At 45.3% G+C, this 24,000-nt stretch overlaps 1 protein-coding gene across 3 annotated transcripts in view; it reads right to left on the bottom strand.

The window, feature by feature from the left end:
• Positions 1–24,000, bottom strand: part of grid1b (glutamate receptor, ionotropic, delta 1b) — a 603,615-nt gene that overhangs the window by 257,314 nt on the left and 322,301 nt on the right. For all 3 annotated transcript variants that reach the window (XM_042224758.1, XM_042224759.1, XM_042224760.1), the window contains exon 3: positions 12,430–12,714. In XM_042224758.1, coding sequence (XP_042080692.1) covers positions 12,430–12,714 — 285 coding nt within the window. The remainder of the gene's footprint in view (positions 1–12,429; positions 12,715–24,000) is intronic.

Genomic DNA, 24,000 nt, shown 5'->3' with positions numbered 1-24,000 from the left:
GGAGGGGCGGGGCCATCTGCTGTGATTGGTTGGGGTGAGAGAAGAAAGACAGGATAAAGACATGCTGTGGAAGAGAGACAGAGATTTTCCCAGTAAGAGTTTTGTGTGGGAATAAGCATTATTTCCCTCTCTGTCACATTTCTTCATCCCTGAAAAATCACTCCTTTTGGTTCGGTTTAAAAGCTAATAAACGTGCAAATAACCAAAATGACTTTTTGGTCAGTTTATCAATGATCTCAAACACACTCAGTCATCACAATATCCAATAAAGCCAGTTAAATCTGAGGGATCGACATCAGTTTAGAAGCACGGACCATCGTCAGCTGCTTCGGTGCAAACAAGTGACCACAGGTGCACCTGAGAGGCAACAACCCACAAAGGGATTGTTTTAGCAGGTGGTGTCCACAGACCACTGCCCTCACGTTAACCCTTCTGAGTGATTCTTCTCCAGCTTTGCTTTCTGTTGCTGCTTTTCTCGTTGCTCGTAGCCTGAGACCTGCAGGCTGCACAGGAAGTCCAGCGCCCCCAGGATGGCGCGTCCATACACGCTGTGTCTCCCGGGACAGTCTGAAGAGTACGTATGAGATACTGGGAGATGGTGAGGAGAGGACAGGGGTGTAGAACCCAGCAACAGGACCAGTATGTTCCTCTGTGTGAGGAGGAACAGGACGAGCACTGCCAGAGCCGGACACGATGACTTCTAAAGACAGTGCAACGATAGCAGGAGCGAGTGCGAGTGGTCGTCTGTCTCTCTGCGTTAGCTGTTTGATAGACTGCTGCCCCACCATTCACCCTCTGATATCTGGGATAGGCTCACAGGACAATACCCTGCCTATTTCAGTGTTTCCCCCTGATGATGACGATTGCATATGGAAAACAAAAAGAAAGTACAAGCCATTTTATTTTCTGAGCATGTGAAGCAAAGGAAGAATGTGGACTGAGAAGAGCTGAAAACACTTGCTGTGAAAGCTTGTTTTGACTCGATGAAGCTGAGGCAGTGAAGGCTGAGCAGTAACCGCAACCTGCTCACTGCTTTGGTTTAGTCCTTTAATTTAATGCAAAGTATGGATGAAGCACACAGAAGAATTCGCACAGCCACACAGGTTTAAGCGAGAGCGCACTCGGTATGCAAACAAGCTGTACGAGGAGGCCGAGACATAAATGCATCCTAACAGCGATGGGCCTCGGGCGCAGCTTTCTTCACGCTGTCTGGAGCTAATCCACCCTGTTTCCCCTCCCACTCTACCCTTTTCACCTCTCTCTAATTTACTGTGCTCTCTCTTTCCTCTCCTCGTTCCTCCCGGTAACTCCGCATTTGAATATTTTATACTTTAATCATTTTCATTTTAATCTGATTCTTTTCAGGCACTTTTGCTTGTATAGAGAGCTCAGTACTCTGGAGAGCTGCGGTTCATCTGATCATTCTTGTCAGTGATGAAACATTCATAAAATGTCAACAGAAGTGCGCAGTATGGTTCAGTCGCACGGCGCCGCGGCACAATGAAAACACGAGCCGCCATCGCCTTGAATCCACTGAAGAGGAAACACGCTCACTTTCCTGCTCCGTTTGTGAAGAGCAAACACACTGTCATTCATTTACTGTTTGTACAGATGAGGCTGGTGTCATTCTACCTTCTGTTTTTAAATCAAGAGCCACATAAAGCCTGCAACACCACTGAGTGACGCTGAGTTCATGTTCTCTTTGTCTTTTTTTGTTTATTTAAATTTCAAAGCCAATAATGTATTAATCTGTCAGCCAGTGTCCCCTCAGTGGTGCTGTCATAGTTAGGTATTATTTATGTGACTAGTTCAGTGTGGGGTCATTTAGAGAGAATAAAGGACAACAAAGTCACAAAATCCACCAATCAGGAGTTACCGGGGCAATAAAGAAAAGATCTGATAACAGATGAAACCTGGTGGTCACTGTGTGGTACTGCAGGTCAAACAAAGCAGGGAGGGATTTTAATGCTAATGAGTTTCGAGGTTGTTTCGTACGGAGCCCCGCAGCGGACATGAGAGAAAAAAAAAGTTAAGACGGACTTTTGCGAGATCTCGCAAAAGTTTTGCGAGATCTCGCAAAACAAACTCGGGATCTCGCAAAAGTTTTAGCCGCATTCTTCGGCCTTCGACCTCCCGTTAGCTCGAAGCTAACGGGAGGTTGAGTCCTACTACAGCCGGGAGGAACACCGCTTTCCCAGCACATCGTGCCTCAACCTCCCAGTCGGCTTCGAGCCGGCGTCCGAAGAATGCGGCTAAAACTTTTGCGAGATCCCGAGTCAGTTTTGCGAGATCTCGCAAAAGTCCGTCTTAATTTTTTTTTCTCCCATGTCCTCTGCGGGGCTCCGTAGTTTCGGACACATGCAAATCATTTTCCTTTCCCACAGATTGTCTGAGGTTCACGTCTGAAAGTGTACAGTCTCCATGCTCGATGTTGTGGCTCAGAGGCCCGAGGACGAGCCTGACTTTGGACAATAATGGAGATTTACAGCACAGACAAATGAGCTACATCATACTTCTCAGTAGGATTATAGTGTTGCTGATTTTGTTTGTGTAATGGGATATGCTGATAAGAAGAAAACATAACGCCATCTGACTTATTTAAGTGTGCCAGTCAGCATTTTTGCTGCTGTACAGCTGCCTCGTCTTGTCTTTGCTGCAAATAAGCCGTAACATTAATGTGCAGCTTGTTCCTCTTTGCTGATCTCCATCCTGAAAATGATTACAAAGCCCGGAGAACAGCAAAGCAACAAATCAGTGTCGTACCAACTTCAGCCGCTACTCTCAGTGCTGTGTTTTTATACTGTGCAGCGCTCCGTGGAAAGACAGGGTGGCTGTTAGAGTGATGAGCACACAGAGGATGAATGCATGTGGAAAACTGAGGGGACAAAAATGATACTGAGATGTGAAAGTCCACACATGTGGGCTCAGGATGAGCCTCACAGTTGTTAATGCAAGTGCAGCCAATGAGAGTCAACATCACCAGTCAAGCCAGATGCTGCCAGTCGGGTTAGTTTAAACAGTGGCCAGGTGAAGTCATCCGCGTGAAGCACAGGTAGAGGTCTATTTTATCCACAGTGCTCCATCGACTCTGCAGTAATGACTGAAATGTGTCTGAATGTCTTTTAGGACCTCAGTAAGTCCGTTTTTCATCTTTTTGAACCGTTAGCCGAGGTTTCACTTTATATTTAGCATCTCGTTTTGAGCGGCGGTCCACGGGGAATGTTTTTTATGCTACCTCAATTACAGAAACTGCTTTTGGAAATGAGCTCGAGTCTCTTTATTTCCTCTCTCCTTTCCTCTGGCCAGCAGCTTGTGTGGCCCCGTGAAATACTTTCCACAATTTATTGGCCTCTATCGGGGGTGTTTTACACTGGAAAAGAAAAGAAGAGGTGAGTGTGCTTATTTACCCTCCCTCACACACGTACGCTCTCTGGCCTCTGTCGATATCTTTATCAGCGTTTCTCTGCGGGACGGCCGTCTGTTCCGCCTGACAGCTGCCTCTGATTAGGTGTTGATGAAAAACACAGTTTCCCAGAGCGCACTGCAGCTCGGCTGTCCATCCGTGCGCTTGGCCAGCCGGTGTGCGGCCAGCGTGACATTTGGAGTCTGCAGCTTTGATGCGCCTGAGCTGCTGCGTCACGCTCAGTGAAGCCATGCAACGCCGGCCATATTGATACCCACGTAGAAGGGCAGAAATCAATCGTCCACTCTTGTGCTGTGTGTGTGTGTCTTTATCTCCACATCCTTTCTTCTGCCAGCAGCAGGGCTTTAGAAAACCTGCAATACCCCATTTTTCAGGTCGTTACTCTGAATTTGGGAAATAGAAACTCTGACATGTTGGATAAACTCTCGAGGTCAAGGCAACTTTCAATAAGTCAGATGCTATTTGGATACACTGGTTGAATAAATCCTAATGATTTCATTGACCTCTGACCTTTTCTTAAGCATCGCCCTCGCAGGAGTGTCAATCTCCCACAAAGTACTTCTCACTGATGAATAACCCCATGACCCTCCTCGCTCTGCAGCGGCTGGAACATGTAGTCTTTTCATCCTTCCTCTGTTGATGAAGACACTCTCCATTTTAAAGACGCTGCTGATTAAACTCGAGCAAACATGCGTAACCGCAGAGAAGAAGTGTGAAATTCCTCAGGAGTTTAGTGGAAGCAGACGCCGTACGACGCGGTAAAGAAATAACGCCTTCTTTCACTTTGAAGGTGTCGGAGCAGAATAAAACACAGTAAAGCAGAAAGATTATTATTGTGATAGAGGTGAGGTGCTGAGGCACATGACTGACATCACTGCTGTGAAACTCGGCGTGGGGTTTAGGGCGAGCTCACCAAACTTACCATGTAGTTGCTTCCTAAAAATCTTTTCCTGTGACGAGACATTTCTGTCCTGATTGAGTGATGCTTCATCCACGGGGCCACTGTGGCCTTTACGGTCAAGCAAATGGACCAACACGGTAGGAAACGAAGCAATGAAGGACAAAACCAGGTGACATCGATTTGAAGATGTGACGTCTCTGGTTGTTAGCGCTGCGGCCTCACAGGAAGAAGCTGCGGTAAATGATCAGACATGAATGATGATGTCAGATGATGACGCCTCTCTGTGTTTCGTTACGTTCAGGACAACAATCATATGACCCCCTATGAGCAGCACTTGGTGACAGTGGGGAGGAAAAACTCCCTTTTAACAGGAAGAAGCCTCCAGCAGAACCAGGCTCAGGGAGGGGCGGGGCCATCTGCTGTGATTGGTTGGGGTGGGAGAAGGATGACAGGATAAAGACATGCTGTGGAAGAGAGACAGATTAACAATAACTAATGATTCACTGTCTATAAACCCAGAGTGAGTGAAGAAGAAGCACTCGGTGCATCATGGGAAGTCCCCACAGCGGCTCAGACCAGACCAACTTCATTTCTGCGTTGGCTTCCAAACGTGGCCACCAGTGGAGAAGTTTAGGCTGCTGCTGCAGAGCCTTCACAGCAGCCTCAGCTTCTGGAGAAATCTCCAGCAGGGAATTCATCTGGCTCCTCACATCATGCTGGAAGCTCCGGGCTGGCCACTGCAGCTCGCGATGAGGAGCAGAAGATCCCCGAGGAAGTTTTGTGGGAGGGAAGTGAAACTGTGAACACACGCTCAGCTGCACATTTGCACTGAAGCTACGAGGGAAACGATGTCAACACAGCACGGCTGCGCTGATATTTGTTTTAAGAAATGTCTCCCACTCAGACACAACTTTATTATGTGTTGATAAAACATTGTAATTTGTAATAATGTGCAGGGACGTTCCATTAAATTACAGGAGAATTATGCTGTAAGTCACAGGCTGTGTTATAAAATATTAACGCAAATGTTAAGAATACGGAAATGAAGACATCTGAGGAAATACAGGGGTTGAAGTATGTGCAATACTAACAGATAAACCCGTCTAGTTAAATATTAATGCAATAAAAACCTACAGAAAACATCTTCAGCAGTAACTTACATCAATAAATAAAAAATTAATAGGATGTAAAAAATGATTTTTAAGTCAATGAAATTTGAAAACGTTGGGTGGCTGCGGTTACCCAGCAGGAGCACAGGAGATGAGGATGCTGCCTGAGTGCAGTGGGATTATTAAAAACTCATCAGGAGACTAATAACCTTTAATTATTCATCTTCACTGAGATCTTCTACCTGTTTTATGTTTATTTGCTGCCCGTGTTGCAGCAGTCGTCTGTACCCAAGAATCCTCGTAAAAACGACTCCCAGCTATCAAAAATAAAAAGTGCACGATGTCTCCTCTTTATTCTGGCTCATGAAGGGCGATTCTTCCACCACGCAGCGTCCTACCACGGCTACGTTTGTGCTGCGAGGCAGCAAACGTCTTACTTATCGCCCTTTGGGACAAAATTGCACCAGAGACCTTTTTTTGAGCTCCGAGGCTTCGGATGGATGAAAAAGTAAAAAAGCGAGGGCGGAAGGAGGCGAGCCAAGGAGCTTCTTTAATCATCATCACGGCCGACTGACAGTCCCGGACGGTCGGTGCGGACTCGGCCAGACAAGCGAACCAAAAAGCCCATCTGCTCCTCGTATCCCTCAACGATGAGCCTCTAATCTGAATAAATGGGCCTCCTCTGCTCGGCTCGCGCTCGTAATGGCCTCGCACGTCACGCAGAGCGAGGAGGAAGAGATGAAGATGAAGAGGGGTTAGTAGACTTGTGCACGTGTTCAAAGTTGGCGTCAAAACTCGTCCTCGAACTTCGACGGGGTCGTAGTCTGTTTGTTTTGCCTTTTCTCGCCTTCTTGTTCATTTCCCTCTCTGCTGGACTCGTCCTGCTTTACAGCGCTGCTCATATATTCAGGCGCGGTGTTCACCAGCGAAAGACGTTACAGGAAATCCATAAAAGGACAGATTTTCAGAGAAACAATGAATGGTTGAGAGAATACAGACTGACAGAAATTAGGGAGGATTAGTATCAACAGGAAAACAAGAGGATCAATACGCGTGTGTGATTAGGTCCAGAGAGCAGGCCTGTCTTTCTCCACGTGTGGCGTAGCAAACCAAATCTGCCCTCTGAAAGGACGATTACGTTTGAATGGAAAACCGATAAAAGCTGGACGGCGATGAGGAATCTGCGAACTGTGAGGAAGCATTACTGACAGAAAACAACGTACCAGCGGCTGAGCAACATTGCGGTCTGGCAAAGCTCACTGGACGTGTGGGCTGAACGTGTGCCAAGTGTCAATTCCACTTTCTTTTAGGCTTAAAAATGGCAGCGTAAACATCAATTTGCTCCGAAATCTTCTGCCAAAATCCATTTTTTCTGAAGGAACGGGCGATGATCACACGTCACGTCCTTGAATTTGCTGTTCACTCATATTTGAAGGTTTTGAAGTCACATCAGAGAGAAAGGAGAAGTCCCCACGGTCCACTTATTGATGTAGCCTCCAGCCGCTGGCCTCTTCTGAGCCTGAGCCAGAGCGCCGCTGGACGCCGCTGACCGCCGCTGACCGCCGCTGACCGCCGCTGACCGTTCACAGCTCTGTGAGCAGCGGCTTGATGTCGCTTCCAGGTGAACAGACATAAACCACAAAAGTACGAATGGATCTCTGAGCTTTTTGAATAAACTGAGCAAATAAACCTGCAAAGCCTGAAATCAGCTCATTCATCACAAAAAGTTAACTTAGAAATAAAGACACAAAACACAAAGCGTGAGGCAGACGAGACGCAGCTGAAACCTCGGGCGTGCAAACACTGAATTCAAACCCAGAAACGTCCAGCCGCTGTAACGATGATCGATATGCACACAGCTGCTCCGCACACACTCCGACGCCGCCTCGACTAATTGGTAAGCGGTGCGGTGGGATCACGCAGCGCGGCGTGTCTCCGCCACACCGAAAACATTCAGTGTTGTCTCACTTAAAAGATCCTCCACAGGCTGTTCCCAGCTACCTTTGCAGTGAGCTCTTCACTTCCATTTAACAACTGAATAAACAGCAAACAGGCCGATTAAAGAGCTGCTGTGTCATTGACACAATTAAAGATTCATTTACAGAGGATTGTAAAGACGCTTTTATGACACTGAATCTGTGGATGGGAAACATCACACTGTCACATCTGTCAACACGTTACGTCTGAAGCCGGCAGAGCTCAGAGTGAACGTTATCATCCAGTCTAATCTTTCATGTTTCATTTACTAAAGTTTGAGCTCACAGCGCTGCCGTGTCATGTCTCTGCATCCTCGACATCCACAACCCGTGCACGGCCACCAAAACAGTCACACTGTGTTTATCACAAGTCTGGCCCCTATTTTGGGCCAATCAAAACTCTTACATGACGGTGACTCATCTCATCCATCTGTCGTGGAATAACTGGCTTCTCTCAGAGTGCAGTAAACATGTCTGTCGTGCAGCGCGGCTTATTAGTCAGCTGGCGAGCACCCATTCAAAGCCCGAGCCAGTTAAATAAGAGTTTGGGTCATTACAGGGTCCTCGGAAAACTGTTGTTCCCTGTAATGTTCCCAAAAAGTCTGAGAACAGCTGAATTAGTCTGCTGTTACAGTAAAGGGACAGAGCAGTGCGATTCACAGCTTTGTTCATTCTAAGAACTGCAAGAAGAATCAAATTTCCTCTGTTTTCTTTCCAAGCTGAATTTCTACAACACAAGAGAAAAACATTTCCGCTCATTTCCAGCTCCATGCTGTTAAACTTAGAGTAGCTTTGCATGATTTCCAGCTCAAACACACCCCGACTCGTTTCACACAGGGCCTCGGTGATGGAGGCGGAGCCTGATATCATACAGATCAGACACTGCTATCCATACTTTTCCTTCATGTCGTGGCACAGCGCTGGAGGAAGGACAGAAGCCAGCCTGTGCTATAACTTCATTAAGGCTGGAGTGGAAGCAGCAGGAATTTAAAAGCCTGGATAAATAGATTCAGCCGGCGTGGCTTGGTGCCACTACAGAGGGAGAGAAGAGTGTTTTTGCAATTTTAGCAAAGCGCACCTTTACCTCCTCACGTGATGGTAGTTACAACATTCCATGTGAAATGATGCGTCTACTATCAAACATGCTTTCAAATTAGTGAAATCTGAAAGCTTCTCAAACCTTCAGAAACTCTTCGAGGAATCGTTGGGTTGGTTCAGCGAGGAGTGAAAATCCATCAGCTTCTTTCACACAGTTATCCAGCAAGTTATGAACAGGAGAACATGATGCAATTAACTGACAGCTGTATTGAATTTGGCAGTTGGATTGATTCACGTCTCCCTGTGTCCTCTCTAAAGTCCAGTTTGGTAAAACAAAAACATCAATGCAGCCCGTTTGTGGTTGAATTGCGCCCATGCTTTTACTCCTTTCTCATGTCTCCAGTCCTCAAGATCTAATGGTTTTCCCAGCTTTTGCTCCCCTTGGAGCTCCGCCTTATTACATTTTGTCACATATAATGTCATCAGCCGGCGTGATCCTCGACAGCTCGTCCATTTGTTCACCTCCTGCAGCCACGGCCAAACTCTGCGCTCGGCACTGACAGCGCTGTTTTGTGAGGGAGTCCCCGCTGACCCGAGCCGGATCAGAGGTTCACTCGGAGCTCTCATCGCTCGACCTGATGCTTGTTCATATCAGCTGCAGGGCAGCTTCGCAGCAGAGCACGGCATCCGTTAAATCTGTCCAAAGACCGGGGCTTTTACACCCCCTGACTGTCTTCACTATTCACAGCAAAAAGCAGAAGAAAAAAACGGAAACACCGGCACATGGCTGGTGGGATTTTGTACTCGTGGCTCTATTTCTTTCAGTTTTTTCCTTTTGTGGAAAACTGGAGGACCAGCCCCAACGTTACCGTTCAGGTACTTCGAGCCCCGACGATGGAGTCTGATCAGATTTATTCATCTGATTTATTCTGTTATTCGAATTCTCACATTCATTCCACTATTCAGCCAACTGCAGCAACGCGATCAGCAGAAATGACAACAATGAGCCGAACGCTGCAACATTACAGGGAGAGCAAACAAAATCATAATGAAAACATCAGAGTGCAGCGTCTTCACAAAGTGTCCGGCTGTTACGTGCGCCGTGTTTGCTTTGTGGCGCCGAGCTTTGCTGTGATATGGAAGCTATTAAAAGGAAGAGGCGGCGACAGCTCGTGCTCACTGACAACATTATAAATGATCCACTAATAGTTTTTCACGTCGTCCAGTTGCACGTGGTGCGCTAACTAATGCAAGCCTTTCACTCGGAGTCACAACCGTGACAGCCATGCTAAGGTTGGGGTGGTTCCTGTCACATGGACGGTTTAGTGTTGAGGAAGTGCAGCCAGCACGTGTTGCAGCCTGTGACAGCTCCACGCTCTGCAGGACTTTCTGTACTGAACCCTAACCCTTCCTCCACGATGGGAGGTGTTCCAAACCCAAAGCTGTTGGGACAAATGACTTGCAAATATCATAAAATCATATTTTATATAAAACGGAGAAAACATATTAAATCCTTAAAGTGAGAAAATTTACCGTAATTAGCTGAAAAATGTTCGTCCAGCTGTTTCTTTTTAGCACTACTTCATTTCTGCCCCCATTACATTTATTTGTTTTAGATTTTACTGCTTTCATCAAATTCAGCTAATATTTTGTATGAAATTGTAAAATGTCTGAGTTTTCTATGTGGTGTTATAAGATCTGACGTTCATGAGATTTGGTAAGCATGGTTGTTATTTACATTTTACAAAGCGTCCCATCTTTTCTGAAGATGCAAAAGTCTGTTAAATCCATTCTTTAGTGGATCGTCTACACCAGGGTCAGCAACCTTTAGCACCCAAAGAGCCGTTTGGACCCAGTTTCCATGGAAAAGAAAACACTGGGAGCTGCAAATACTTTTTGCATCTAAAATGAAGAAAACACTGTTATTGCTTTTTTCCTTTATGCTTTGTATAAACACCTAAAGTGTGTTGCTTATCAAATCCATGAAGCGCTACAGAGAAAATTTTATTTTATTTATGTAATGAACACATTTTGAACTCTTAAAATTAAAAAGTTTAACTTCAATTATTCATAGACCAAACAAAAGCTGTAGTGAGCCGTCATCCTTATATCACCTTTGGGATTTCGCAGCCTGTAGCGCAGCCTTGACCTGAATTTTAAAAAATAATTGGAAAAAATCACTCAACTGCTAACAAAATGAAAAATAAATATTTGCAAAAATCTGAATAAATATTTATTTCACCTGGTTAATGTGTCTGTCGGGGCGTGGTCTGCAGCGCTGCTGACCACCCTGAACCTACCAAGCCAACCAATCACCATCTCTGAGGTCTGTGAAGTTTCTGTATGAGCTAATACTGCAGGTAGTTTTGAAACAGGTATTTGAGAAAGCACGCCTGCAGCTGCGTTACGCTGTGCAGCTGCGTTACGCTGTGTAGCTGCGTTACGCTGTGCAGCTGCGTTACGCTGTGCAGCTGCGTTACGCTGTGCAGCTGCGTTACGCTGTGCAGCTGCACGTTTGCCTTTTGGTCTCATTCTTCACTGAGTCGCCGGTTCGTTAATAAAGGATTCAGATCCTGGCCTGCAGTTACTGATGCACTTACTCTAAATCACTCTGGATAAGAGTATCCGAGAAGCTAAATGTCTGCATCTGTCTATATCCTTATATTGTAATTGCCACCATCCTCTATTGATTACGCTCAAAAATCCATTGAGCCTAATGTGATTTCATTAAGATACAGTTCAACCGAGCCATTCCAAACAAATCCGGCGGGCAGCAGAGTCGATCTAAAAAAGTTTTTGTTCCAGCATTCTGACGCAGACACATCGAAAATCGTTTAAGTAGTCGGGAGTTATTCCTAATGGTTTTCCAATTCTATGTCGACATGCGTCCCATGTGAGTAACAGGAGGTAAATGTTAAACAAAAGCAGAGAGGCTATAGCTGAAAGCAACTTTTGGAAACAGAGTTTTGAACTGAAATCCATTTTTGTTCAGATGAACAAGGTTATTTGTGTTCTTGAAATAAAATGATACCGCCGGCTATAAAGAGATCACACTCTCAAATGCTGCAGCTTGATGCTGTTTGCATTATGAAGCCCAAAAATAGATGGAGTAGCTGTGACTGCCCGAGGGAGCAATCCAGGCACGTATCACACAGTGTAAAAGAGCAGGTTACTCATCAAGGAGCCGTGGCCCCACGCTACGATACTTGGTCTGAGGTAGGGCATTAAAGGATCCTCACCGCTGAAACCCAAAGGAGAAACAGGCACCCAGCAGAGTTCAAATACCAACAGCCTCATCTCAGCAGCAGCAAGAAATACAGTCAGACATCTAGAAATAAGACTACCAACAGATTCCAAGAATATAATGCAATGTTTTTGGGGGAAATTCCACTGATGTTTTAGCATTAAGGAGGAAAAATCAGCACATGAAGCTGCAAATCCTACAGCATCGAATCCATCACTGAGGGAAAAGTGCAAATCTTCACACTGGAAGACTAAACAAGGCTTGCAGAAAGCTGAGAAAGCGAGCCAATCAAAGCTGCCACTGACGCTGGAAGTGGAGAAGTTTGATGTTCTCCACGAGGCTGCAGCTGTTCATATAACCAGCAGCGTTACCACATTTGACAGATTTCAGCAGGATCAGGATCAGTTTGATCCCAAACGAGACCACAGCTTCCAACAGTTCCATTCATGCCCCTAAACCTGGGGTGTCCAACTCCAGGCCTCGAGGGCCGGTGTCCTGCAGGTTTTAGATCTCACCCTGGGTCAGCACACCTGAATCACATGATTAGTTCATCACCAGGCCTCTGGAGAACTTCAGGACATTTGAATCAGCTGTGTTGGATCAAGGACACATCTACAACCTGTAGGACGCCGACCCTCGAGGCCTGGACTTCCCCACCCCTGCTGTAAGCTTTCTGTGTGGCTCAATCAAAGACCATTAACAGGAACTTAAAACGAGATAATCATCCGCTCACTCACCGTACTCGATGTCATAAAACACGATGAACTTCTGCCAGCGCAGCTCCTCCACCAGCGTCAGCATGACGTCGTTGAGGCGTACGGGCGGCCGGGCGGCCAGCGTGTAGCGCTGCCCACCGGGGCTCGGGTTGAACTGGCAGGCAGTGCGAGGAGATCCTTCGCTGTTCCTCTGGATGTACAGGTGTGGGATGTGCATGGCGTCCGTCAGGGACTGCAGGGCGCTCGCTGAGGCGCAGCCAGTAGAGGTCACCAACGCCAGGATGCCCTGGTTCATCAGCTCACAGGCTGGAAGGGGGGAAGGAAAATGGAAAAGTGAGTTTTGGTAGGCAAATTATAAATTATGAACTTGTATATTTATAAACTGCAACATAACCAGAAACATTATTTGAAAATCTGGAGCAACCACAAAGGCTGCAAAGAGTCCTGCAGAAGCCCAGCTCTAATTTTAAAAAATGCCTCCACCTGTTGTTGCTTTCCGCACTGAAAATTAGGCCACATAAATCTAGAAGAAAGCCTGACAGGTAACACTAATGTTTACCCTGCCCTGACCTACTTTGAACTCTTAAACCTGCTTTCTGCTTTTCAGGCAGGAGAGTCGGTACGGATGATTAAACAGGTCACATATCCACTCTGCTAAGGCTCAGTTAAAGGTTAAAATGTGGCTGGCCTCACTGGCTTTACTGGCAGATTCATCGGAATCATGTGAGGACCACCCGCTCAGCTGTCCAACCATCAACCAACTGCCAATAAACCCGAGCATACTGCACACACTACAATATCCCGCACATAAGAATACACTAAACGACACATTGAGAAGAAAATACAGGCTCTCATAAACCATCCTGTGAAGACACGAGCCAATCAGATCAGCACCTAGAGCCAACCCCCTCGCCTCGTCCTCCCAACCTCCAAGTACGAGCAGAAGCACTGCAGACCTCGCCATCCACAAATAATGAACAACAACACAACAACGCAAATACATTCTGACGAGCCAGGACCCACACAGCCTTTAACCTATAACTATATATACAGATGCTGCATGTGTCCTGATCTTTATCTCACTCTGACGTCGATCCTATTAAATAATCAGGCCACGGATGGATATCAGACACTTCTAAGGTGATGGCTGTTTTTGTTTCGATGAATTCATTTATGTTAATAAACTTTTAGGAAAAATGTGTTTTTTGAGTTCTTTTAAAATCCATCCATTCTCTTCTGCTTATCGCCTATCCCAGCGGTGATAGGACGAGAAGCGGAGTACACCTGGACAGGTCTTCAGTCTGTCGCTGGGCTCACACAGACAGACACACTCAAACATTAACCCCACTACCTGCATGTGTCTGGACTGTGGGAGGAAGCTGGAGTAACCCACGCCAGCCAACGCTCTGGTCAGATGGTGGATTTGAACCTTCGTCAAGTTTCAGGACCACGGACAGCACGCAGGGGTTTCAGCGTGATCCATGAGCTCTATCACATGACTGTTTCTACTGTTGGACCTGATTCAGCTGCAGGCACTTTGACAGTACATGAAATATAGATCACAGATACGTGCACAACACTCCTCCGTGAAATCTGCACATCCAGTTTTCACTAAACGCCCCCAGAAGGCCGAGGGCTACACTAAAACTAAAACTCAAATCAAATAACAAGTGCATTGCAAAGATCTCTCCATGTCCTGTCGTATGATTTATTATTCGATATTGTTTCTTGACACTTTTCTTCAAGGTCTGCTTTGACATTGGGCTAACAATGAAGGTCAAAGTCCATTAAAACCAAAATGAAAATGATATCTTGAGAACTGTGGACGTCAGGCTCCCTGTGAAAGATGTGACGCTACAGTAAAGAGCATAGAAACAAAGGTTTGTCAGTCCGGTTGGTTTTATCTCTTTAAGTCAGTTGTCTTGATACAAGTCTACAGTCGTACACCAGAGCCTGTTTCCATCCTACAGACTCTTACTGCCAGACAACAGTAAGTATGTATGATGCATGTATGACATACGTTTATATTCTTTTCTGCTTGCGACGAACCGGCTGCTCCCGTCCTGTTTGTAAATGACTCACAGCTGTCATGTCGTATTGAAATGAAGTTCCAGCACAAGTGTAGCAGCAGCCTCGCCCCCGGGGCTGCATGAACCTTTGACCTCTGGCTTATCACCGGGTTTGTGCAGTTGTACCACTCTCTTCATCATTTCCCTACAAACCCCGACAGAACAGGCCTCCCTATCAATCCTTCCCTTTCAGACTTCTCCCTGCATCCTCCCGTTACACATTAAGCTCTCCAAACTACATGAGTTGCCATGTTTTCTGAACACAACATAAAATCTACTCTCTGATGCAGCAGCCACCCCCTCCAGGGACTGTGTCTTCACTAAATCTGCTGCCATCATCCGGTGCTTCCACGCTTTCTGCTGCCCTCTCCCTGCTGAAAAATGTTTGGGATCAGGACCCGTGAGGAATGAAATCCAATCGAGCGTCTGCCAGATAAACGTCCCGAGGGTTTTCATGCTAGCGCTCTGCTATGTCTCCAGGTTTGTTGAAATCTCTCAAAAAAGACTAATTTTACTCCCTAAGAAGACCTGACGCTTCATCTGAGCACAAGGACCATGTGCACCCTTCATTTATCCCCCCACTAAGACTTTGGGGAGATTAATGCAAAAGTCTCCAACTCTTCACTTCATCCACGAACACTGTCATATAATAGCTGCGTTTTTGTTGTGAAATTTCAACCTTTTTTGTCTCTTTGCTGCTGACGTGACCCGTAAAATCTGCACTGCTTCCAGTCCAGCCTCCAAACACCCGTGTAGCTCTCGCTCTGTAAGTGAAACTGTCTCATCTGAGCTCTGCTTCCTACTGAGACAGTTGCTCTCTGTATTTTTCCATCCTCAGACAGCGACACTATCGTCTCCTACCTCACCTCTCTACATTTAAAATCACCTGTTAAAAAGATGTGGAGCTCAAAAATGCTCCTTTTCCACAGTGCTGAGGCAGCACAGAGGACCCAGCTAATGGTTCCCTCTGAGCTCTTCCCCTGTTTGAACGAGGTACATCAAACCCTGTTCGGACCACAGAAGTCAGAGCAGGAGGCCAAACTGCAGACGGCACGGTTTAAGTTTCCTGAAAGCCCTGATTTCTTCAGCTTCGCATGAACTAATTTAATGTTTGCACGATGTCACAGTTAATCATCCATAACTTCATCTGTACGGCGAGTTACAAAATGAATTTCAAACTTTGACGTTTGAATAAAAGCCACACATGAAGAAAAGCAGACATGTTTGAACATACAGCACACACGTCCACACTCACAGTTTCAAACTAAGGCCCATAACAAAGGGTAAGAGCTAACCTGTAAAGATCTGTTGTTTAAAACAAATCCCAGAATCTGTGGAGGAGGAGACCCGGTTAGAGGATCGGAGGGCAGCATTTCAGACGGGGTGCAGTGAGAAGCTGCACTCAGGCCCAGTGTAAAGTGCAGAAGAGTTATTTTGAGCCGTGAATCATGCAAAGCTACTTCAGGACAGTCAGCAGTGAGCAGCACAGGTGCCCTGTAAGTGTTGGGATTTGTTAAACAGAGCACTAAATCATACTTAGGAGAGCATGTTGCATGAAAACAAACACTGGGGTTAAGAGAGACCGTAAATTTTGCTGGTTTGAAGGTTCATTAAAATGCGTCTCCACTTAGCATTTATATTCAGGGCAGAAATATGCCTCACCCAGAGCACACTGACTGCTGATGGCAGCTTACAGCGTTTTTTAGGAGACAGGATGTGGGAGGGGTTTAAAATGGACATCCTGTTGCAAATCAAAGCAAGAAGTCAGGATAGATAAAAGTCCATGTGGATTATTTTTGAACATATTAAGACTGCAGCGCTTTGAGAACAAGATTTTCTTTCCTATAGATGCTGCAAAGTAAAACTATGTGCTTCCTGGAGGATCTTCAGTTATTCTGACTGCTTAAAGGCGCCAGCTCCTATCAGACGATTTATTTTCACACATACTTTCTTTGAAATGTCATCTGAAGCTACACGGAGATGTTTTCCTTCCCGCCTTCTCCTCCGACACTTAGACAGTCGTAGTTTAAACCTCTCGGAAAGCCTTGGTCTCCGGTTAGAGCCCAACTTTCTCTGCAGGAGAAGATCTGTCCAGACTGAAAGGTCAGGAGATGCTCCAAAGGGCAGCAGGCATGTTATGACTGAGCACTCACCGGGGGAAATGTGAAAAATGCTGCTGGGGTAGAAGAGCGTAAAGCACAGCCAGGTAGTCCTCCACAGAGGAAGAAAAAGGAAATGGCGTAGCAGAACAGCTGGGTGGTCACAGGGACCCTGCTTCTTAATGTTTGACGAATGAAATTTGGCTGAACTCGGGCTGAATGTCTCCGAGCTGCGAACAAACGGAGGACGGGGGAGAGATCATCAACATTCAGCCAATTTCTGCATGAAATTCATCTTTATTAACAGAACAGCGTTCAAGTCTTGCTTCGTCAGCATCCGACAGCTCGGAGAAGTGATGACGGGGCAGTAACGGCACCAACAAAATGGAAATAGTTTCCGAGATAATGAGACAAATGTCGCCGCCGTGAAAATGGAGCTAATGAACTTGCACTGAAGGATTTAGAGTGTAATCTTGTATTAAATTAGTAAATGTTTTTTTGCCAGATGAGATTGGAATTGAGCTCATAGGTCAATTTAATAAAAATAAATCAGGGCGTCCAGCACAGCGCTGAGGTCAGGTGGTCCTTAGAACTTAAGGAGCTGCTAATCCACCTGCAGTAACGTCATCGCCGCTTTCACCCGAACGCTTCGGCTCTCTCGTCAGCTTTCTGGGCAATAGCGCAGTTCAGCTTCAGTGACTTTATTGTTGTTGGTATTTTCAGATTCATAGACACAGTGTGGTGCTGTGGAGTGCTAAACCAGGGGCCCGTTCTTATTTTTCATCAGATTTCAACACTGATTATCTGCCTGAGCGCTCTCCATCATCCCACGTGAACATATGCAGTTGTGTAGAGGTTGGAGATGTTTTGTGCAGCTGAGGGGGAATCAGCAGTGCCAAACATGTGATGTAGTCTCTTGTAAAACATCAGTTAGCACAGCTTTAAATTTATACGCAAAAAAACAAATCCCCTGCCTCCTATCAAAATAAAAGCTCCCTTAAGCTGAGGTTCTGATCTGCGATTAAACAAAGATCCACAACAGCTGACGCGTCTCTTGTTGACGTCTCTCCACATGACAAGAACAATCACATGTTTAATGAGCCTCGGAGCATCGGGGAGTCCAATCTGCAGTCGGTCCAGCCCTGAAATCATCGAGGACCAATTAACATAATACACCAGAATGGGACTAAAAGGTTTGGAGGCTTCAGAAACACAATGCCAGTAGCTGTTGGGATAACTCACTCAGCAGCCGGAGAAAATGATTTGGGTTGCGACGTGACTCACTTGCTCTATGAGTCCACAGTGAGTCATGGTTTCATCTGTGCTAAATGAAGCCTGCACAATATTTAGCCGAAGCGACTCCCCGTGCATCCTAATGACACTTACAGAGCGACTCCTACCAGACGGCGGGAGACAAAAACCATTAGAGTCAGAGCGAGACAAAGATCTCCCTCCCTCTGCCCGTCTCCTTATTAGTGTGATTTTATCAATGCCTCGCTTTGAAATTATCTACAGGAGACAAACTCCTCTCATCCTTGAATAAGGGGGAACGGATTTAGACAAAAGTCCTGTGCTAACAGTGAGTATCCACGTATTCAGGAATGCTCACTCTGCACTTGGAAATGAATTTCTTGATGAAACACCTGGATTTTCTAAACGAGGCAGCAAACATGAGCGAGGTGGCGACGCAGGCCTGGTATGTCCGCTTAGTAACCTCGTGACGTTGACAGCGATGCATCTCATATTCCTTTCAGGACTCGTCATCATCCAAGAAATATAGAAACGTGGAAAATGTTGTATTTTAGCAGAAACTGTGATTTTTCCCTTTGCTGCCCAAAGCTAATGACCACCTCTCTTCAAAGACTAACCCGGGCCTTTATTTACTTCAACTGCAGAAAGTTACGAGCCTTTATTTGAAGTAGGATTGCAATTGATGCCGGTCGGTCTTTCTTTGTCTGTTGGATCGCTGTAATTGGTCATATGAGTCATTTTTCCACTGCAGGAACTCTATTTTTATAGAAAGGCTTATTTTGGCATTCGCTCCCACTGCCAATTTAGTTTATTGCCGTATACAAGCACAGCACATTCTCACTTCTGCAAATGAAAAGCCGTCTAGTCCTTCAGCATAAACGCGGTTTTATTGTGGGACATGTATAACGACACCGACAGAGTCTCGAGGGACCGCTGAATAAAGTCAAATGCAAAGAACTGCAAAGTGTTGAAAATTGAATAAATATATTATTGGACTCAAATGTTCAGTATACTTTCCCAGCATGCACAGTTTGTGAAATATACCATAATTTCGTCAACCTTTATTTTTCTGGCTTGCATTAGGAGAGCAGTATCAGTGATGGCCATCTCCCACTACCAGAAACCTGACTGATATGTCCTCCTGAGAACCAGCCTTCATTATGTCGTGCGTAGGGCTGCATGGCGCTAACGTTAACGAGCTAACCATGCTAAGGCATTGACGCCGTGCAGCCCAGCGCACGGTGCGATCCACGCTGACTTGCTAACAGAGATTTGCCGCGGTTATGGCGTTAACGTCATTTTAACGAGATTAATGCTGACAGCACTAGTTTTTAGTCTATATCTTTGGACTTACTTGAGTCCTGATGTATTAAATAGAAGATATCCTTGGCTTGCCATTGTTGTGTTTGGGTGGCGTCTTTCAGCTCCAAGGAGGAAGGAAATCACAGATTCTTTTTCCCTCGGTTCTCAGGAGGATATGACAACTTTTCTGGGACGAGGGGATGCAGCGAGGTGTTCTGCTGCTGAAACTTGGCCAAAGATAAGGTAAAAAGTTAGCTGGGGTTGATGGACTGTCCTTGTGACCCACTGTAGAGCTAAAACACCAGGTGACAGCTGCAGATGGAGGTCATCGCACTCATACAGACGTCACTGACCATTTCCCAGGCCTCCAAAAACAGAGGTGCTCACCCCAAAAACATCCGTCACGCAGTCAGGATTCGAACAGTAGTCTGAAGGGCACCGAGCTGCTAGCACAGCTGAATACATCCAGGTTACCATTCCCTGAGATGCTGTGAGACTGCTCAGGCACGTCATGTTTTATCAAGCTGATATATCCCACCAGCACGCTCGGCACATCTCAATCCCACATCACAGTAAACTGAGAAAACGAAGCTTTTCATGCTACCCTCTGATTATCGCCACTTAATTAGACCCATTTGCAAAGAGGTGGTCTAAACAGCGATTCATCTGCTTAATCAAATTATCACGGCACAAACAAAACTAACAGGTTGCCAGCATATCAAGGCTTTAACACCAACATGATCCGAGAGCGTTTCAGCCCATAAATCACACCAAGGACATCAAATTACAGCTACTTTGGTTTCTGCGGGGCTCGAATACTTAATTATCCCTAATACTCTGCTTTAACCTTGGACTTTAAACGTTACAGAGAAGAGTAGAAGGTCTGTAAAAAGTGTACACTCTATCGTCAGCAGTTTTTCAATAGGAGAAGAAAAAGAGCACAACCAAAATAGACTCATTAAATGGAAATAACGAGTCCTTTGGGATAAATCAAATTACAAATCTATCAAATTCAGGTCTTTCCCAGGAGTTTATAAGCACTGAATGAACTTGGCATGAGTTGTCATTGATACTTGTTGACTGGAGATAAAAATAGTGTCAAGAACTCATGAGCGACTTGGTTCTTGTGATATTTTGAAACAACAACAGGAAGTTGAAAACTGACTTTGGAAGTTCTGAAGCAGTCAGTGGCCTCACCGTGACCTCTGCATGTTCATCTAGTTTTGGACGTGCAGCTCTGTCATCTGCCAACTGTCACTGTGATTGTTCCCAGATAAAGTGGTATCAAGAGTGAGCACAGGACTTTTCAGAGCTTGGCGACTAAGCCATGAGTTTGGAAGTTTACCAAGTCCAAGAGGAAAACTGGGATTTACTGACCACTAGTTGCACCTCAGATATTGTGTAGATGTAAATTTTATCAGTGGGACGTTTTAGAAGAAAAGATGAAACGACTTTCTTTCCTCGCTAATACAGCAGAGGCTCATATCAGATCGCCTGCCACTCCTGAAAATCCAGCGGCTGCTTTTAATCCCACCTCCACCTTTTCAGGGTTTCTGGCTCCGTGAATTAAGACGACAGCTGGATTGTTTTTATGTTACAGGCAAACAATAGGAGGGGAAATGAGATTCATTCATGTGCCAAGTGCAGGGGCAGGGAAGCAAAGATAATCGATAGGCTTTGAAAACAGATAGCCAGACTGGCACAGCAAAACAAAAGGATTAGAACTACCAGGCAAGGCCTTATTGAACAAATCACTGGCATGAAACAAAGCAGGGAGATGAGGGGATCCACTGTTTCTTAATTACTATTTGTCCTCCTCTGCATCTTTAAATTCCCCGAACACATCATCTATTTTCTGTAAAAATATGAGTGTATATGTTTTGCTGGTGCTCATCAGTTCAGCGATACAGCACGAGGTATGAAGAGCGTGTTTGCACCATCTTGGCTCAAACAATTTTTCCCAAGTGTGTTTCTTAACAGACTAAATGAAAATGATTACAGTGTCTGATCAAGAATAAAAGTGGAAAAAGCAGCCCGGGTTTTATATACTTGTGTCAGAGATGGACCTCTAACTCTCAACTTGTTACCTATGGACCGTTAAAGGGCCTCTTTGCACCACATCTAAGCATGCTGGGCGGGCACGTTCAATATTTCAGTGTGCAGGGCTTTTCTAAACAAGTAAACCAGCCGAGCACAACCAAAGCCAAAGCCTGCAATTTGTATGTGAATTATGCTTATTGCATGGTACCGTGGTCGTGTCTGTTTGTGTAGGTACTTGGCTAAAGAAAGCCAATGAACAGGAGTTTTCAACCTATGCAAATGTGTTCCCGTGTAGTCCCTCACTGAAACCTGACAGTGTGTAACTTGACTGTGTGTAGGTTAGATGCTGATTGGCTGATAAACCATCCAGAAAAGGGAATGAAGGAACGACACAAGGAACAGGAGACAGATCATCAAGTTCAAACTGAAAAAGCGCAGACAGTGCCGCTGTCAAATAAATTAAATGTAATTATATAACGACAAATCACAGCAACAGCCACCTCGAAGTGTTTTATGCTGTGAGGTAAGGCAACAGCTACACGACCCCCTGAGCGCGGGGGCTCACGACCCCCTGCAGTCGACTCTTTGTGTGTTCTAACTTTGCTCTTGTCTGCAGTCGACTGACGGACCAAGAAGGAGTACCCCAACAAGGCTGCTGCCCCCACCTGGCAGCAGACGCTTTCTGCAAGTAGAACAAAGTCTTAAAGTGAGCCATCAGTTATCGTTTTTTATATAAAATATTGGTTATAGACCTACATTCATTTACTTCAGTTCAGTTCAATTTAATCTATGTAGCGCTATCTGACAGGTCTTTCTGTGTGGAGTGTACATGTTCCACCTGGATCTGCGTGGGTTCTCTCTGGCTTCCTCCCACAGTCCACACACATGCAGTTAGTGGGGTTGGGTTAATGCTGATTCTAAAGTCCCCAAAGATGTAAATGTGTCTGTAAAGCCAAGGCAGCTTGGATGGGCTTCAGCCTCCTGTGAACCTGAACTGGATATGTGGATGGATGATGGATGGATGGATGGAAGGACGGATGGATGGGTGGATGGATGGATGGTGGGTGGACGGACAGATGGATGGATGCATGCATGGATGGATGATGGATGGATGGATGGATGGAATGACGGATGGATGGGTGGATGGATGGATGGTAAAAACACTCCAGAGAGAAAACCCCAACGATCAGACGACCCCATATAAGAAGCGTTTGTCGACTGTGAGAAGGAAGAACTTTCTTTCACCTCTGACGTGAGCTTTCTCTTCATTTCAGTTTGCATTTTTGGGTCTTGATTATAATAAAATCTTAAAAACAGCTATAAGAGCCAAACCATCAGCCCACAACAAGTGCATTACATGCAGCAGTGTTTGACAGCCTGGGGACGACGGCACATCTCGGTGCTTGTGTGTAAATGGGTGACGTCAGCCTGGAAATTCTTGTGCAACCAAGACAGTGAGCTCAGTATGTACGTTATGACTTCATCATGATGCTGTGCTCCCAGATATTACCTGAGGCTCCAAAATATGTTGTTAATGGAGAAGAACATCAGACCTGCGTGGTAATGAACTGTGCAGAGTGAGCATGAGCAGTGATTGCCACCATGTCTGAACCATCACTTCCCCCCATACGGCACTTTAAGGTCATCTCACTCATCCTCCTCTCCTCTCTTTCTTACATCTTCACCATCTTGATGTCTCAGTCTGTCTTGCTCCCGCTGGGATTCCTGTTTTGATTCCTGCTGTGTTTCTTTTCAACCATCCTCTGAAGTTAATATCGCCATCAGCGCCTCCCTCCTCCTCCTCCTCACTTAAAAGTTAACATCTCCAATTAACCATCCCTCCTTTTTTTCCCTCCTTGCCTCAATCTTCCGAACTCGACGTCTATCTTAGCGCCGGTTTCCTGTCTTTCATCTGAATGCTTTTTGCTTAAATGTGGTTAAAAGTTAAGTCCAGGACAGTTTAACATCATTGGCTTCAGGATGAGCTGAACCACCAGCAATGTGCTGCAAACTGAGCAAAGAATTTAGAGGAAAAGTGAGGAGAAAATTAATCAGTCAAAATCAGAAGTTTTAAACAATTACTCTATTTCATATCACTCATCTTTTTATTGTATTATTTTATTTATAAGTTTGATTTATTTTTGATTTTATTGGACTGATTCATAATTTTAATGACTTTCTAAAAGTAAAATGCTAAAAATATTTTACAGAAAACAAAAATTAAAAATTAACAAAGATGATTGATGAGTGATGAAAGCAGTCGCCCCGGTGGCCACTCGCAGATGCTCTTTGTCATGAGCAGGAAGCAGACCAAAGGATTATCATGTTACTATAATAAAACATGGCTACTGCTCTGAGGGGCGTTTGTTTTTTTTTCATTTCTCTGTTTTACTTGAATTTATTTCTTACGCTCATTAATGTATTACTTAGTTTTCTTAAATCTGTGACTAACACTGCTAATGAGCAGAAATAAAATGTGAAAAGCTACAAAAATCTACAGAATAATGATCCTCCTGCAACACCTAAACAAACTAGACTGACACAAAACTCAAGATGTGTTAGTCTATGAAGGACAGAAGTCACTGCAGAGCTGATGAAGAGCTGCCTTTATCCATCATCATCCATCCATCCGGTGGGGTCACTGGGGCAGGACTCTAAACAGAGATGTCCAGACCTCCCTCTCCCGGTTGTTGGTCCAGATCATCTCTGGGGACACAAAGGCGTTCCAAAGCCAGATGAGACATATAATGTCTCCCGGTGGGACATGCCTGAAACCACCAGTTGGCTCCCATTCTTTCTGATGACAAACCAGAGGTGGTGGCACAGCTGTG

This window comes from Haplochromis burtoni, unplaced genomic scaffold, assembly GCF_018398535.1.
Source record: "Haplochromis burtoni strain Fernald_Lab_line unplaced genomic scaffold, NCSU_Asbu1 Contig_148, whole genome shotgun sequence".
In the NCBI taxonomy this organism is placed as follows: Eukaryota; Metazoa; Chordata; class Actinopteri; order Cichliformes; family Cichlidae; genus Haplochromis; species Haplochromis burtoni.
This window is presented reverse-complemented; position numbering and strand designations above follow the sequence as displayed.